Raw genomic sequence first — 11,787 nt, 5'->3', positions numbered from 1 at the left:
ACAGTAATCAGACAGCTAAAAACATTAGTAATGTCAAAAAATTTCTTCTAGAATTACCTAGTAAAAATCAGTCAGTGGAAGTCTGGGCTCAAAGATTACTTTCTATAAACTGAAGTCAAATTTTGAGATAGTATTCTAAGAATTTAGTTGATAAGAGATAGCATCTCTCTTTTCCTACATTCATCATACAAATTTGCCAAGAATCAGACTACCACTATTTAAAACAAGTCTGATTATGTGGTACAAATTGTAAATGCAGGTACTGTTACATAAGCAAAAGCGGTTCAATTGAATTGAATTCTCTCACAGATTCACTTGTTTCATCTTTCCCCCTTAAGGGACTTCTTTATCATCTTAAGTATTCAGAAATGGGAGAAAACCCTTACATAGGAAGAGAGAAGAGCTTTATATCAGGCTTTTGTCCTCAAACTGGAAGTTTAAAGCACATTACATATATTTAATACAAAATAGCTTTAAGAAACATTAAGCACACAGATTCTAATGGTACCAATATACTCCAGCAATCAAATAACTGGAATACTATTTGTGGCTGCAATGTGGAGGCATCTGAAGGCTTGAGCATTGGAACTGCTAGTCTACACTGGCAATGCTAAAGCACTGCTGTGGCAGCGCTTTAACGTGGCTTGTGTACTCGCAGCAGAGAGCTCTCCCAGCGCTCTAAAAAACCCACCTCCACGAGGGGAATAGCTCCCAGCGCTGGTACACTTTCTACACTGGCGCTGTACAATGCTGAAACTTGCTGCGCTCAGGGGGGTGTTTTTTCACCCCCCGAGCAAGAAAATTGCAGTGCTGTAAATTGCCAGTGTAGACAAGCCCTTAGTTGTCGTCTCAGTATTTCTGTACTTGCACATATGGAACAGCTTTTATAAAACACAATCCAGCACTCACTATAATCATATTATCTCAAGAACACATCCACTGATCCTGAATGGGTGGGGTTCCCTTGATGCAGTGACTGGAAGTCTCTGAGTGATTGAATAGGAAGGCCTGGGCTGAAAGGACTTGCTCAGTAGGTTGCTCTCACAGGTTGTCCTGCCTCTGTAAGGCAAAGCGTGGAAGCAGTGCGCTTACAACTCCACTCAGCAGCAAAACAGCTTCCCCCCCCCCCCTTTCCCCATCTCTTTCTTTCTTGCCAAATTTATTTTTTATTGCTGGCTCTCTCCCCTTCTGCCTTTAATTCACTTTCCTTCACTCAAGTACAGAGTGCTCTTGCCTATGCATGGGAAACTGCCAATAGGGTTGCTCTCCAAATGACAGCCTGGAAGATTTGATCCTGTTTCAGATGCTGTACCTATTGTATACCCAAAGCTCTTATGTCAGTTCTCAAAAAAGACAGCAAAGGTGACTCCCTGTATCAGAGAGATGCACCACTTTGGCCAGTGGATTCTATTTAGTTCTAGGAGTCCATAGTTGGGCACCCTTTAAGATCAGTTTCATGGTATTTCCTTTCCATCAATATGGTCTTTTTTGTGGCAATCACTTCTCCAAGAAGGGTGAGCTGAACCAGGGGGCTCTTTGTTGAACCACCCACTGATGTTTTACATCCTGTAAAAGTGGCCTCAGATACTACCTGCTTTTACATCCAAGCAGAGCTCCTCCTTCACCAGAATCAAGAGTGTGATACTCTCATACTAGTCTTACTCAAAACATCAGAAAATCTGGCAAACTATGGCACTAAAAATCTATCTTTATCTGTATCCAGATCTATATATCAGTAGCACCAATTCTGTATGGAAGTCTCAATTCATTGTTAGTGGCTTATCTGAGATGCAGAGGAAAGAATGCTCCCAAAGAAACTCACTGCTCACTGGAAACCACACACAGACATTTGGCTTAATCTCAGAGGGCTTGTCTATACGCAGCTTTTGTACTGCTTTAAATTGTATTAGTTTAGCAGCCAATATAGTTAAATTGGTGTTAGCCTCTAGTGTGGATGCAATTATACTGGTATACTGAACAGATACAATTAACACAGTGTTTTTAGACTCAAAGGCAGTACTGTTAAGTGAGAGCTTGCCACAGTAGAGACCTAGGTTCTAGTCCCTGATCTGCCAGAAATGACCCTCTGCAGCCTCTTAGATCTTCAATTAGCTCATCTGTAAAATGCAGGGGGAAATACCCATAGTCATGTTTTCTATAATGACAGCTTGGGGTGCTTCACAGCTCTTAATACCCGTCAGTGGAAGAGGGGAGATGAAATCAGGGTCTTGTCGGTCTCACTGGGTTGAGACCGACAAGCCATAGGATATTTTGATGGAGAGATCTCTCTTTCCAAACCTAACATGTTGATTGCTAGAATTTGGTGACTTGTTTTTTTTTTTATTTTCAGTTAAGCAGAAGTTGCCAATATTTGAGACTGGCTGAAAGATTTCAGGGAAAAGGGGTTTGTAGCTCAAAAGAAGGCATATGATGTTTTTTGTGAATTCTGAAGTTGGTAGGTGCTACACTTTTTGTACAAAAGTAGTACAAAATTTTGAGAGACATTTTGCAAGACTTCTGAAAAGTGAAATTTTGGACCATTACATTTCCTTCCATGAGTACACTTGCTAGTGACCAGAGCATGCTTAAAAATTCTCAGATCCCTCCCACTTTAAGCAGTACTTGAAAATATAAAGGAATAGGTACCATTTTAACTCCAGAGAGGACTTAAGGGCCCTGTGAGAGCAAAATCCTGCCCCAACTTTAACCTTCGTGTTTTCATAAAATACACGTTCAGTTTTGGAAGTAATCAGCCCAGGAACAAAAACACATAGGTGGGTCCCTTCATCCCAGATAAACTGCTCTGCTGCGTCCAGTCCCAGTTTCAAGAGGACCCAATTGCACCTATTCAGGATCAGCAGATACCATATAGTGGAATATAGAAATTGACAAGTAAGGGACATTTTTCAAGTTTGCTGGGTGCAATGTCAGTACCACTGAAAAATAAATATCATTAGTAGTCTTTTCTAAATAGGAGTAAGAAATGTGGATATGTTGTTTGCTGTGGGTCTCGAGCTTTGGATGGACTATATTCCCTACATAGGAAACATTTAACTTGCCTTTCATGAACAAGATAAAGAATTATGTAAAGTGCTTATTTCAGCTATTTTTCAGTCACTTCCACTTAAAATGAAAGTAAAAGACAACAGACTAAAGCATAAAATAAACTTCCAATACATTCCCCAAATGCATGATCCAACATTTACATTTCATCACAGATACTTGAACTGTGTCTAAATGGTACTTTAGAGCCAACAATAAAAAAAAAAACCAACCTTCTGTTTTTATTAAAAAGCTAAAGCAAATATAAAACAATGTTTATAAACCATCAAGTGTTAAATATAAAAAGCAGTAATTTCCTCCAGTTTCATTTTCCAATACAGTACAAAACTTACAATAAGTTTTCTGCTGCCACTAGGATCTTGCTGCTCTGTTACTGCCTTGTACATCCCATTTTGCACCCCTAACAGAAAAATGTACTAGTTTGTTAGCTCCTTTCTGTATTGACGATGTTTTGTATGTTGAGAGGCAACTGTAGGAAAAATAAAATTGTTGTTCAGGTTACTATATCTAAATGGTCACTTTAAGGAGTCACATTCCTGATAGGATTAAAGAAATCAAATTACTAGGGGGCCCAATCCTGAAGCAAACAAGTGGAGCCCAAGTGAAAGAGCTTTATCTGCTTGGCATTTTGCTGCAACAAAGCAGGGCTGAAGGAAGGCGTTTTTAACCCCCACAGCACTACAGAGCCAGGGTACAGGGGTAGTAAGTGTGTGACCAGCTACCACTGGGTACTAGGAAGAGATGAAGATACATCGCGCTGCTCTTCTCTTACGTGGTGTTTGGGTCCCATGTAGCTACACAGTGGAGACTCACTGGCCATGCTCTGTGTTTGTGGGCAACACATCCACTTTTCCCCTTTCTTGGTCCCCTGGAGACCTGCTATGGAAGTAACTTCTGCAGTGCACAGGAATACGGGATCTGCCTGCTTGGGTCTTGGCAGATCTATCCCCCCACAGCAGCAATGCATAGTTTCTGCTCTGTTTGGGCCTTGCTCACCCACGTAGGACACTTCAGGATTTGTCTCTTTTGTAGCAGTATATAAGTCAATGTTGCATAAATGCATATTAATAATCTTAAGGCATCTGTCTTACTTCCCTGCTCTGCAGCAGTGCTTATAAGCGTCCATTGTACTGTACAAAAACAATTTCTCATAAATCTTCTTTAACATGTTCACACTGTTCCATTTTACTGAGCAACATCTTCCAAACAAAATTAATATTCAAGCACAAATGTGTCGCAGAAATCTAATTAAAGGAAATAAGTTAATTAGTGGAAGTGTAACATTAACTTTAACAAACATGTAGATCAGTTTCTATTTAAGAATTATATCTACCTACCTTATAATTAATTCTACAAATAACATTTTAAAACATATAATTTCAAGCTCTCTGCCTCTGGTAAGGCCCTGATTCATAAAAGTACTTAAACATGTACTGATCTCTATTCAGGGCAACATTTAAGCACAAGCTTATAGGCTGTCCTAAATAGTGTTGCTTTCCTGAATCAGTTGTATTCTCTTCCTACAGCAGTTGCCCAGCTTCCTGCAAAGGACTTCAGTCTCCCTATTTCTCCTACATGGTGACAGACTTTGGCAACTAGGGAAGTCCAATGGGGAACTTGCAATACAGGACGCCAATAGATGGTCTCTCTAAATTCTCCTTAACAACATAAAATGGTACATCGTAACTAATAACAAACAACAAACAACAGTTGTGTCTGTATACAATCTATTGCTCTTACGAATACTTTCTCATTGCATTTTCCTTACAGAATTCCACCAGCTTTTTTTAAAGTCACTATTACAATCTAAATTAGTCATTGTAAATGTACTCAGGAAATACAGAGTTTTCATGTATGCAGCAGCACACCTCGTATTTCCCAAATATCAAATAAGAAAAGTATATACAGAAACCCTTTCATGCACAGAAAAATAACGTTACTGTCAATTTGAAGTGTGACTAAGCAGAGCCATTTGTTCTGAGTACACAGATCGCTCACTGAAGCAGGATTTACCTCACGCCCACTGCTTTTCTGACCTCATAAGCAAGAGCAAGACAAATCAACACATTGTTTAGCTGCTCCAGAACATCAAGAAAGCATTTAGCTTGGAATTGCGTCTGCAGCAATTTCCTTCCACTGGTGGGTTAAGGCTGGAATTCTTTGGCCTGCTTGCAGACCAAACTGGGGGGAAGGGCTGAGTCTTCTCAGCCCACAAATCCACTGCTACAGGGTTTGCTCCTTCTATCCACTTCTCCAGTTTCATCCCCTCCAGCTGTTATGGCTCTATCCCAGGAACCTCATGCTCAGCTCTATAAATGAGCCTCCAGTTCATTTATCCACCGGACTCTATTCTTAAATCTCAGGGAAGGCTGAACTGAGTTACTATCAGACCTTCATTACTTCTGAAGCAAATAAATCAGAGGATGGTACTATTAAGAGGCAAGGTTCTCTGCTGTTTAATCAGACAGAGGAAGAGACTAGCTATCCCACATATTACTCTGCAGACAGAATGCTACATAGAGCTACACCTCTAGCACTTGTGATGCACTGAAGAGGGAACTTTTTATTAAGAAAATTCAAGACTTTCTCTGAATTCACAGACTGGATATTTTATGGCTTCAGATGGCCAGAAGTAATTTATTTGCTGTTTCTGTGTAAAATAATCAATTACATTGATCTTACCTTTTTCTCATTGAGATAATTGGTCATTAACAGACTGAGATCAGCTTTCCAATGAAACTATAACATGCTTTTTTGCACCTAAAAAGTGAGAGAATCATCATACAAAAGTATGTATTGCACAGACAATGGCTTTAAACCACAAAGTTTACGGTGCTGCATATATTTGTGTTTCTCACCAACAGAAATTGGTCCAATAAAGATATTGGCTCAGCCACCTTCTCTCTCTATTTTACAGAAGTAATTTTTCCCTCCCTTTAAACCAAAGCACAAACCCATCCCAAACCAGAACATCCAGAACAGGAGACTAGAAAGTTGGAACTCTTCAATTTCCTTAATGCACTAATCTGTTTTGGATTAGATTATGAGGCACAAGTTAGCCTCATTCTAGAAATAAAATATTGACTTGATTCCATTTGACAAATTTTCCACCCATTAATATTTTATTTACTAAACTTTAAAAATCCATTAGGAAAACATAGCTCAACTATAAAGTATGATACCAACTGAGATGTGACCCTTTACTTTATAAATTCTACCTGATTTAACATTTTCTTCTTCTGAGCCACCTTCCACCCACTGACTTTCATTGTCCAACAATCGATTTTGTGACTCACTGAGTGGCCTGACAGGAAAGGGCTGATTGGCTCCAGAACTGAAAACAGAGTACACAGAAGTATTGTCCAAAGTTAGATTTTGTAAGAAGCATACAAGTCATAAGTTATTGAAAAATTTAATAAAATTGACTTAAAAGTAAAACAAAAACACCAAACAGTCCAGGCAATGTAACTGGAAATTAAGTATATTTTTGCCCATTTAAAACCTAATTAACGTATAGACTTGCTTCCGTGAAAATAGCCTCTGTCTGGACTGGTTAAGGCCATTTACTGTTCTCAGGGGGAAAATGGAAAATTGAACACTGAGGAATGCCTTGTTCAGAACTCCATGCTGCATTCATCTTGTGATTTCACCTACACAATTGCCATATAAATTACAAAAACAACATAGCCAGTACTTCCTGAAAAAGAAAAAGCAGCATATAACAATGGGACAAGTTAATGTTAGGGGGCTCCATTCAGCATGCACCTAATGCAATAGGCTACTGCATTATTTGAGCCATAATCCTGCTCCATTGTTTAAGTTTAAGCAAGTTCCACAGGTTAGTTATCTTGCATAAAAAAAGTATATTTAATTTAGTTTATAAAAGTTGGCTTTTAAGTTCTCCAAAGCCCATCTACACCAGAACACAGAACTGTTGTCAGAGTCATTTAAGCCATGGATTCCTCCTAAGTGCTAGACTGGCTGGACAATAATAGCACTTCAGAAAGACTTAGTTCCATGTACATGTAGAAATCTTCACCAAGTCTGAATCCAGCTTTCTGAAGAATACTTGTTTATGCATTTACGGGACTATGTGAAATGGTAAAAACACCACCAATGTCATTTGTTACTTTATACACATCTACCTCTTTCTAATCCTTCTCTAAAATTGTATTATTATTTTAGTCTTTTCAAATCCCTTCTCATAGGCCTTCAAATTATATTATTTGCTAATCTCTGGAACTTTTCTATTATGTTCTTCTTGAAAAGTAACCAAATCTGAAAGTGTTCACGGTGAAGATGTATTATTAGGGCCCTACCAAATTCATGGCCATGAAAAACACGTCATGGACCATGAAATCTAGTCTTTTGTGTACTTTTAACCTATACTACACAGATTTCACAGGGGAGACCAGTGTTTCTCAAACTGTGGGTCCTGTCCCAAAAGGGGGTGGGGGTGGGGTCGCAAAGTTATTATAGGAGGGTCGTGGCATTGCCACTCTTACTTCCCAGCTGGGTGGCTGGAGAGCAGCAGCAGCTAGCCAGGTGCCCAGCTCTGAAGGCAGCACCCGGTCAGCAGCAGCAGTGCAGAAGTAAAGGTGACAATACCATACCATGGCATCTTTACTTCTACGCTGCTGATGGAGACAGTGCTGCCTTCAGAGCTGGGCTCCTGGCCAGCTGCTGCCGCTCTCTGGCAGCCCAGCTCCGAAGGCAGCACTGCTGCCAGCAGCAGCACAGAAGGGTATCAATACTGCGACTCACCTACAATCATCTTACAACCCCCTTTTTCCCCACAACTCTCTTTTGGGTCAGGACATCTACAATTACAACAGCATGAAATGCCAGATTTAAATATCCGAAATCATGAAATTTACAATTTTTAAAATCCTATGACCGTGAAATTGATCAAAATGGATCGTGAATTTGGTAGGGCCCTATCATCAATCTATCCATTTATATTTTCGGTATTGGTGTCTATCCCCTTAATACGGTCATGTAAATAACTTATTCCTTTCTTTTTTGATCACTGCTTTGCACTGAGGAGACATATTCATTGTGCTGTCCACCATTGTTTCTCAACCCACCCCATCTACCTATGAAGGATTACAAACTAATTCAGGACCTACTGGTGGGTGCAACTAGTTTAAAGTGGCCTTTCAAACTTACACTTAGTTTATTCGCCAGATGAAAGGAGACATAAATAAAAGCACAGAAATACAAAATAAATAGCTGAAACTAAATACCTTTTGGCGGGTTCATTTTGGCTTGAGACAGTAAGTTGCTCTGGATCCATAATCACCAGGCGAGTTGGAAAATTACAACCATCACCCAAGCTACACGATGAAGGAAACATTAAGTAAATCAATATTGGAAGTGTATTAAAATGAGCTAGGTAAATCCAGTTGAATAGGTACTTGCATGAAAATCAAATGTCACATGTCAGAACTAGTTAGCTGAAGTGCCATGCTGCTCTCCAGACCCCAGTGAAAACAGGAACTGCACATAGATCTCCTGCATGCCAGTGCAAAGTTCTACCGTTTAGCTATGCGGCCAGGCCACTTAATACTGGAGCCAGTTTCTGTGCTTTCAGGCAGGCCTATGAAATAACTTTTGCCCTTCTCTGCCTAAACAGGCTGCTGTCTGTCATGACTGAGTCACAGCACCAGACTATAGATTTTAGTAAGAACTACTGAGATGATTCTTTGGGATGTGACCCAAAAGCAGGGGCGGCTCTGTGTTTTTTGCTGCTCCCAGCACGGCAGTTAGGCGGCTTTCGGCGGCGCGTCTGCAGGAGGTCCGCTGGTAACGCGGATTCAGTGGCATGCCTGTGGGAGGTCCGCCAGTCCTGCACCTTCAGCGTACCTGCCGCCGAATTGCCGCCGAAACCGTGGGACCGGTGGACCTCCTGCAGGCATGCCGCTGAAGCCGCCTGACTGCTGCCCTCACGGCGACTGGCAGGCTGCCCCCGTGGCTTGCCGCCCCAGGCACGTGCTTGGTGCACTGGTGCCTGGAGCCACCCCTGCCCAAAAGTAACTGATTTTTTTTTTGTATAAAATTGTGTGTGAAAGCATGTGAGAGAGATTCACACATCCCATTGTACAAATGCATGCAGGTGATCTGGCATTTAAAACTGGTGAGAGCTGTAGTGTAGGCAAGGCTCCAGTGGCCAGACCTATTTTTACCACACCTTCAATAAACCTGCTTTTGAAGCCAGTCTAAATTAAAATGATAGGAAAAAAACTGGTCTGGCTGACAGAGGCTCATCTACGCTATAGATCCCAGTGGTTTTAAACACCCATTCTAACACAGGTTCATCTGAAATGGTATTAAAACTGCTGGGAAATTATTTGTCAATTTCTCTACCACAGACAGAGCCTTGTATTGCTTAGTCTCGGAATATTTTCTCGTAACATTTTTAATCTAATTATGTGCGGTCCACACTGAAGGCAAAATTGTGTCAGACAGTTATTTTTAAAATTGTTTCTAAAAAATGTCATCTTACATCAGTGTTCTTGTAGCATAGGTGAAGCCTGAGAGTTCACTGGTCTGGTCCTTTGTGTTGCTGGGCTCCTGCTCTATGTAAGGCACCAGCCCACTGTTAGCATCTTTCTAAACACTGTTCAAGAAGTGTTTTCAACATCTCAGTTTGGCAGGGCCCTATGCTTCCTTGTGATCAAGGCTTAACTCTTCAGATTAGGGTCCTCAGTGAAGTTTGTTCAGCTGTTTACTGTACACTTTCACCCACCAACCCCTAAATTCCAGGAGTTATGCATATTCAGTTTGTTTTTTAAAGTAGTGGAATCCATGGTTCCCATAAGGGGTATCAAGTCTTACTTAATACCTTGTAAAAACAGGCAGCAACCAATACTTCTTTTCATCTCCAAAAACCTCTTTCAGATTTTTGCTGCATCCGAGAGAGAAGCCATTTTTGTCAGGGCCATTTCGAAATGTGGGTGCCCGGAATGCTTCTGTTTAAAAAAGAAAATTAACAATTTTAAACTAAGCAACATACTTAGAAAGCATGGAAATGAATAAACAATTTCTCTTCATTACTATGTTTACTGTAGGCAATGGAAACATACATGGCATTCAGACAGTGAGTTTAGTGAAACTAATATCAACAATGCCTTAAAATGCATTACAGTAAAACATTGATGTCAAGTTTTAGCCATTAAAAATATGGCAAAGATCTAACAAGCTAAGTGACATAACAGCAATGAACGGTAAAACTTTAAATTTGATATGGGACGTGCTTTTATAACGTCTATTTTATTTTATTTACATTTGACAGTCGAAAGAATACTAATACAAAACCTGAAACCCCGACTATAATTAGGCTTATAACAACTACCCTGCCGCATTAATACAAATCTACAAATAAATTAACCACTAGGCAGTCAGTGCCGATCTTGGAGCACCAGTGTTGCATACTCCCAGTGAGATACTGTTTGATAAGGGAGTTGCTGCATTCTGTACCAGCTTCAATCTTCAAATAGTTTTAAAGTATAGCCTCATGTACAGCACATTGCAATAATCTAATCTTGATGTGAGAAGGCCTGTCTAACAGAAGCAAAGACCACAATCAGAAGGAAAGGCTGCAACTAGAGCTGAGTAAATGATCTGATTGATGAAAAATCTGAGGGGGGGGGGGGGGGGGGAAATCACACAAAAAAAAAATCAATAGGACTTGGGCTACAGTCACGTAGGCACTTTTGAAAATGTTATCCAAGTGCTTTAACCTGAACACACGGTAGAAAAAATACCCATTGTACTGACCAGCAAGACTCAGTTTACAGCAGGCAAGGGAAGCATCATTATGGACTAATCCTATTCAACTTATTTATAAATGATCTGGAGAAAGGAGTAAACAGTGAGATGGCAAAGTTTGCAGATGATACTAAACTGCTCAAGATAGTTAAGATCAAAGCAGACTGTGATGAACTTCAAAAAGAGCTCACAAAACGAAGGGATTGGGCAACAAAATGGCAAATTAAATTTAATGTGGATAAATGTAAAGTAATGCACATTGGAAAAAATAACCGTAACTATACATACAATATGATGGGGGCTAATTTAGCTACAAGTCAGGAAAAAGATCTTGGAGTCATCGTGGATAGTTCTCTGAAGATGTCCGCACAGTGTGCAGAGGCGGTCAAAAAAGCAAACAGTGTTAGGGATCATTCAAAAGGGGATAGAGAATAAGACTGAGAATATATTATTGCCCTTATATAAATCGATGGTACGCCCACATCTTGAATACTGCGTACAGATGTGGTCTCCTCATCTAAAAAAAGATATACTGGCACTAGAAAAGGTTCAGAAAAGGGCAACTAAAATTATTAGGGGTTTGGAATGGGTCCCATATGAGGAGAGGTTAAAGAGACTAGGACTCTTCAGCTTGGAAAAGAGGAGACTAAGGGGGGATATGATAGAGGTATATAAAATCATGAGTGATGTGGAGAAAGTGGATAAGGAAAAGTTATTTACTTATACCCATAATACAAGAACTAAGGGTCACCAAATGAAATTAATAGGCAGCAGGTTTAAAACAAATACAAGGAAATTCTTCTTCACGCAGCACACAGTCAACTTGTGGAACTCCTTACCTGAGGAGGTTGTGAAGGCTAGGACTATAACAGCGTTTAAAAGAGAACTGGATAAATTCATGGTGGTTAAGTCCATTAATGGCTATTAGCCAGGATGGGTAAGGAATGGTGTCCC

The 11,787-nt window shown here is 40.1% G+C and overlaps 1 protein-coding gene across 2 annotated transcripts in view; it reads right to left on the bottom strand.

Moving 5' to 3' along the window:
* Positions 1–5: 5 nt before the first annotated feature.
* Positions 6–11,787, bottom strand: part of ZDHHC20 (zinc finger DHHC-type palmitoyltransferase 20) — a 77,254-nt gene continuing 65,472 nt past the window's right edge. For both annotated transcript variants that reach the window (XM_054015458.1, XM_054015459.1), the window contains 5 exons: positions 9,908–10,034; positions 8,310–8,399; positions 6,282–6,397; positions 5,746–5,823; positions 6–4,307 (listed from right to left, as the gene is read on the bottom strand). In XM_054015458.1, the coding sequence (XP_053871433.1) occupies positions 5,786–5,823; positions 6,282–6,397; positions 8,310–8,399; positions 9,908–10,034 (371 nt within the window). In that variant the 3' untranslated portion in view covers positions 6–4,307; positions 5,746–5,785. The remainder of the gene's footprint in view (positions 4,308–5,745; positions 5,824–6,281; positions 6,398–8,309; positions 8,400–9,907; positions 10,035–11,787) is intronic.

This window comes from Malaclemys terrapin, chromosome 1, assembly GCF_027887155.1.
Source record: "Malaclemys terrapin pileata isolate rMalTer1 chromosome 1, rMalTer1.hap1, whole genome shotgun sequence".
Classification (NCBI taxonomy): Eukaryota; Metazoa; Chordata; order Testudines; family Emydidae; genus Malaclemys; species Malaclemys terrapin.
The sequence above is the reverse complement of the archived record's forward strand: the minus strand, read 5'-3'. Positions and strand labels throughout refer to the sequence as shown.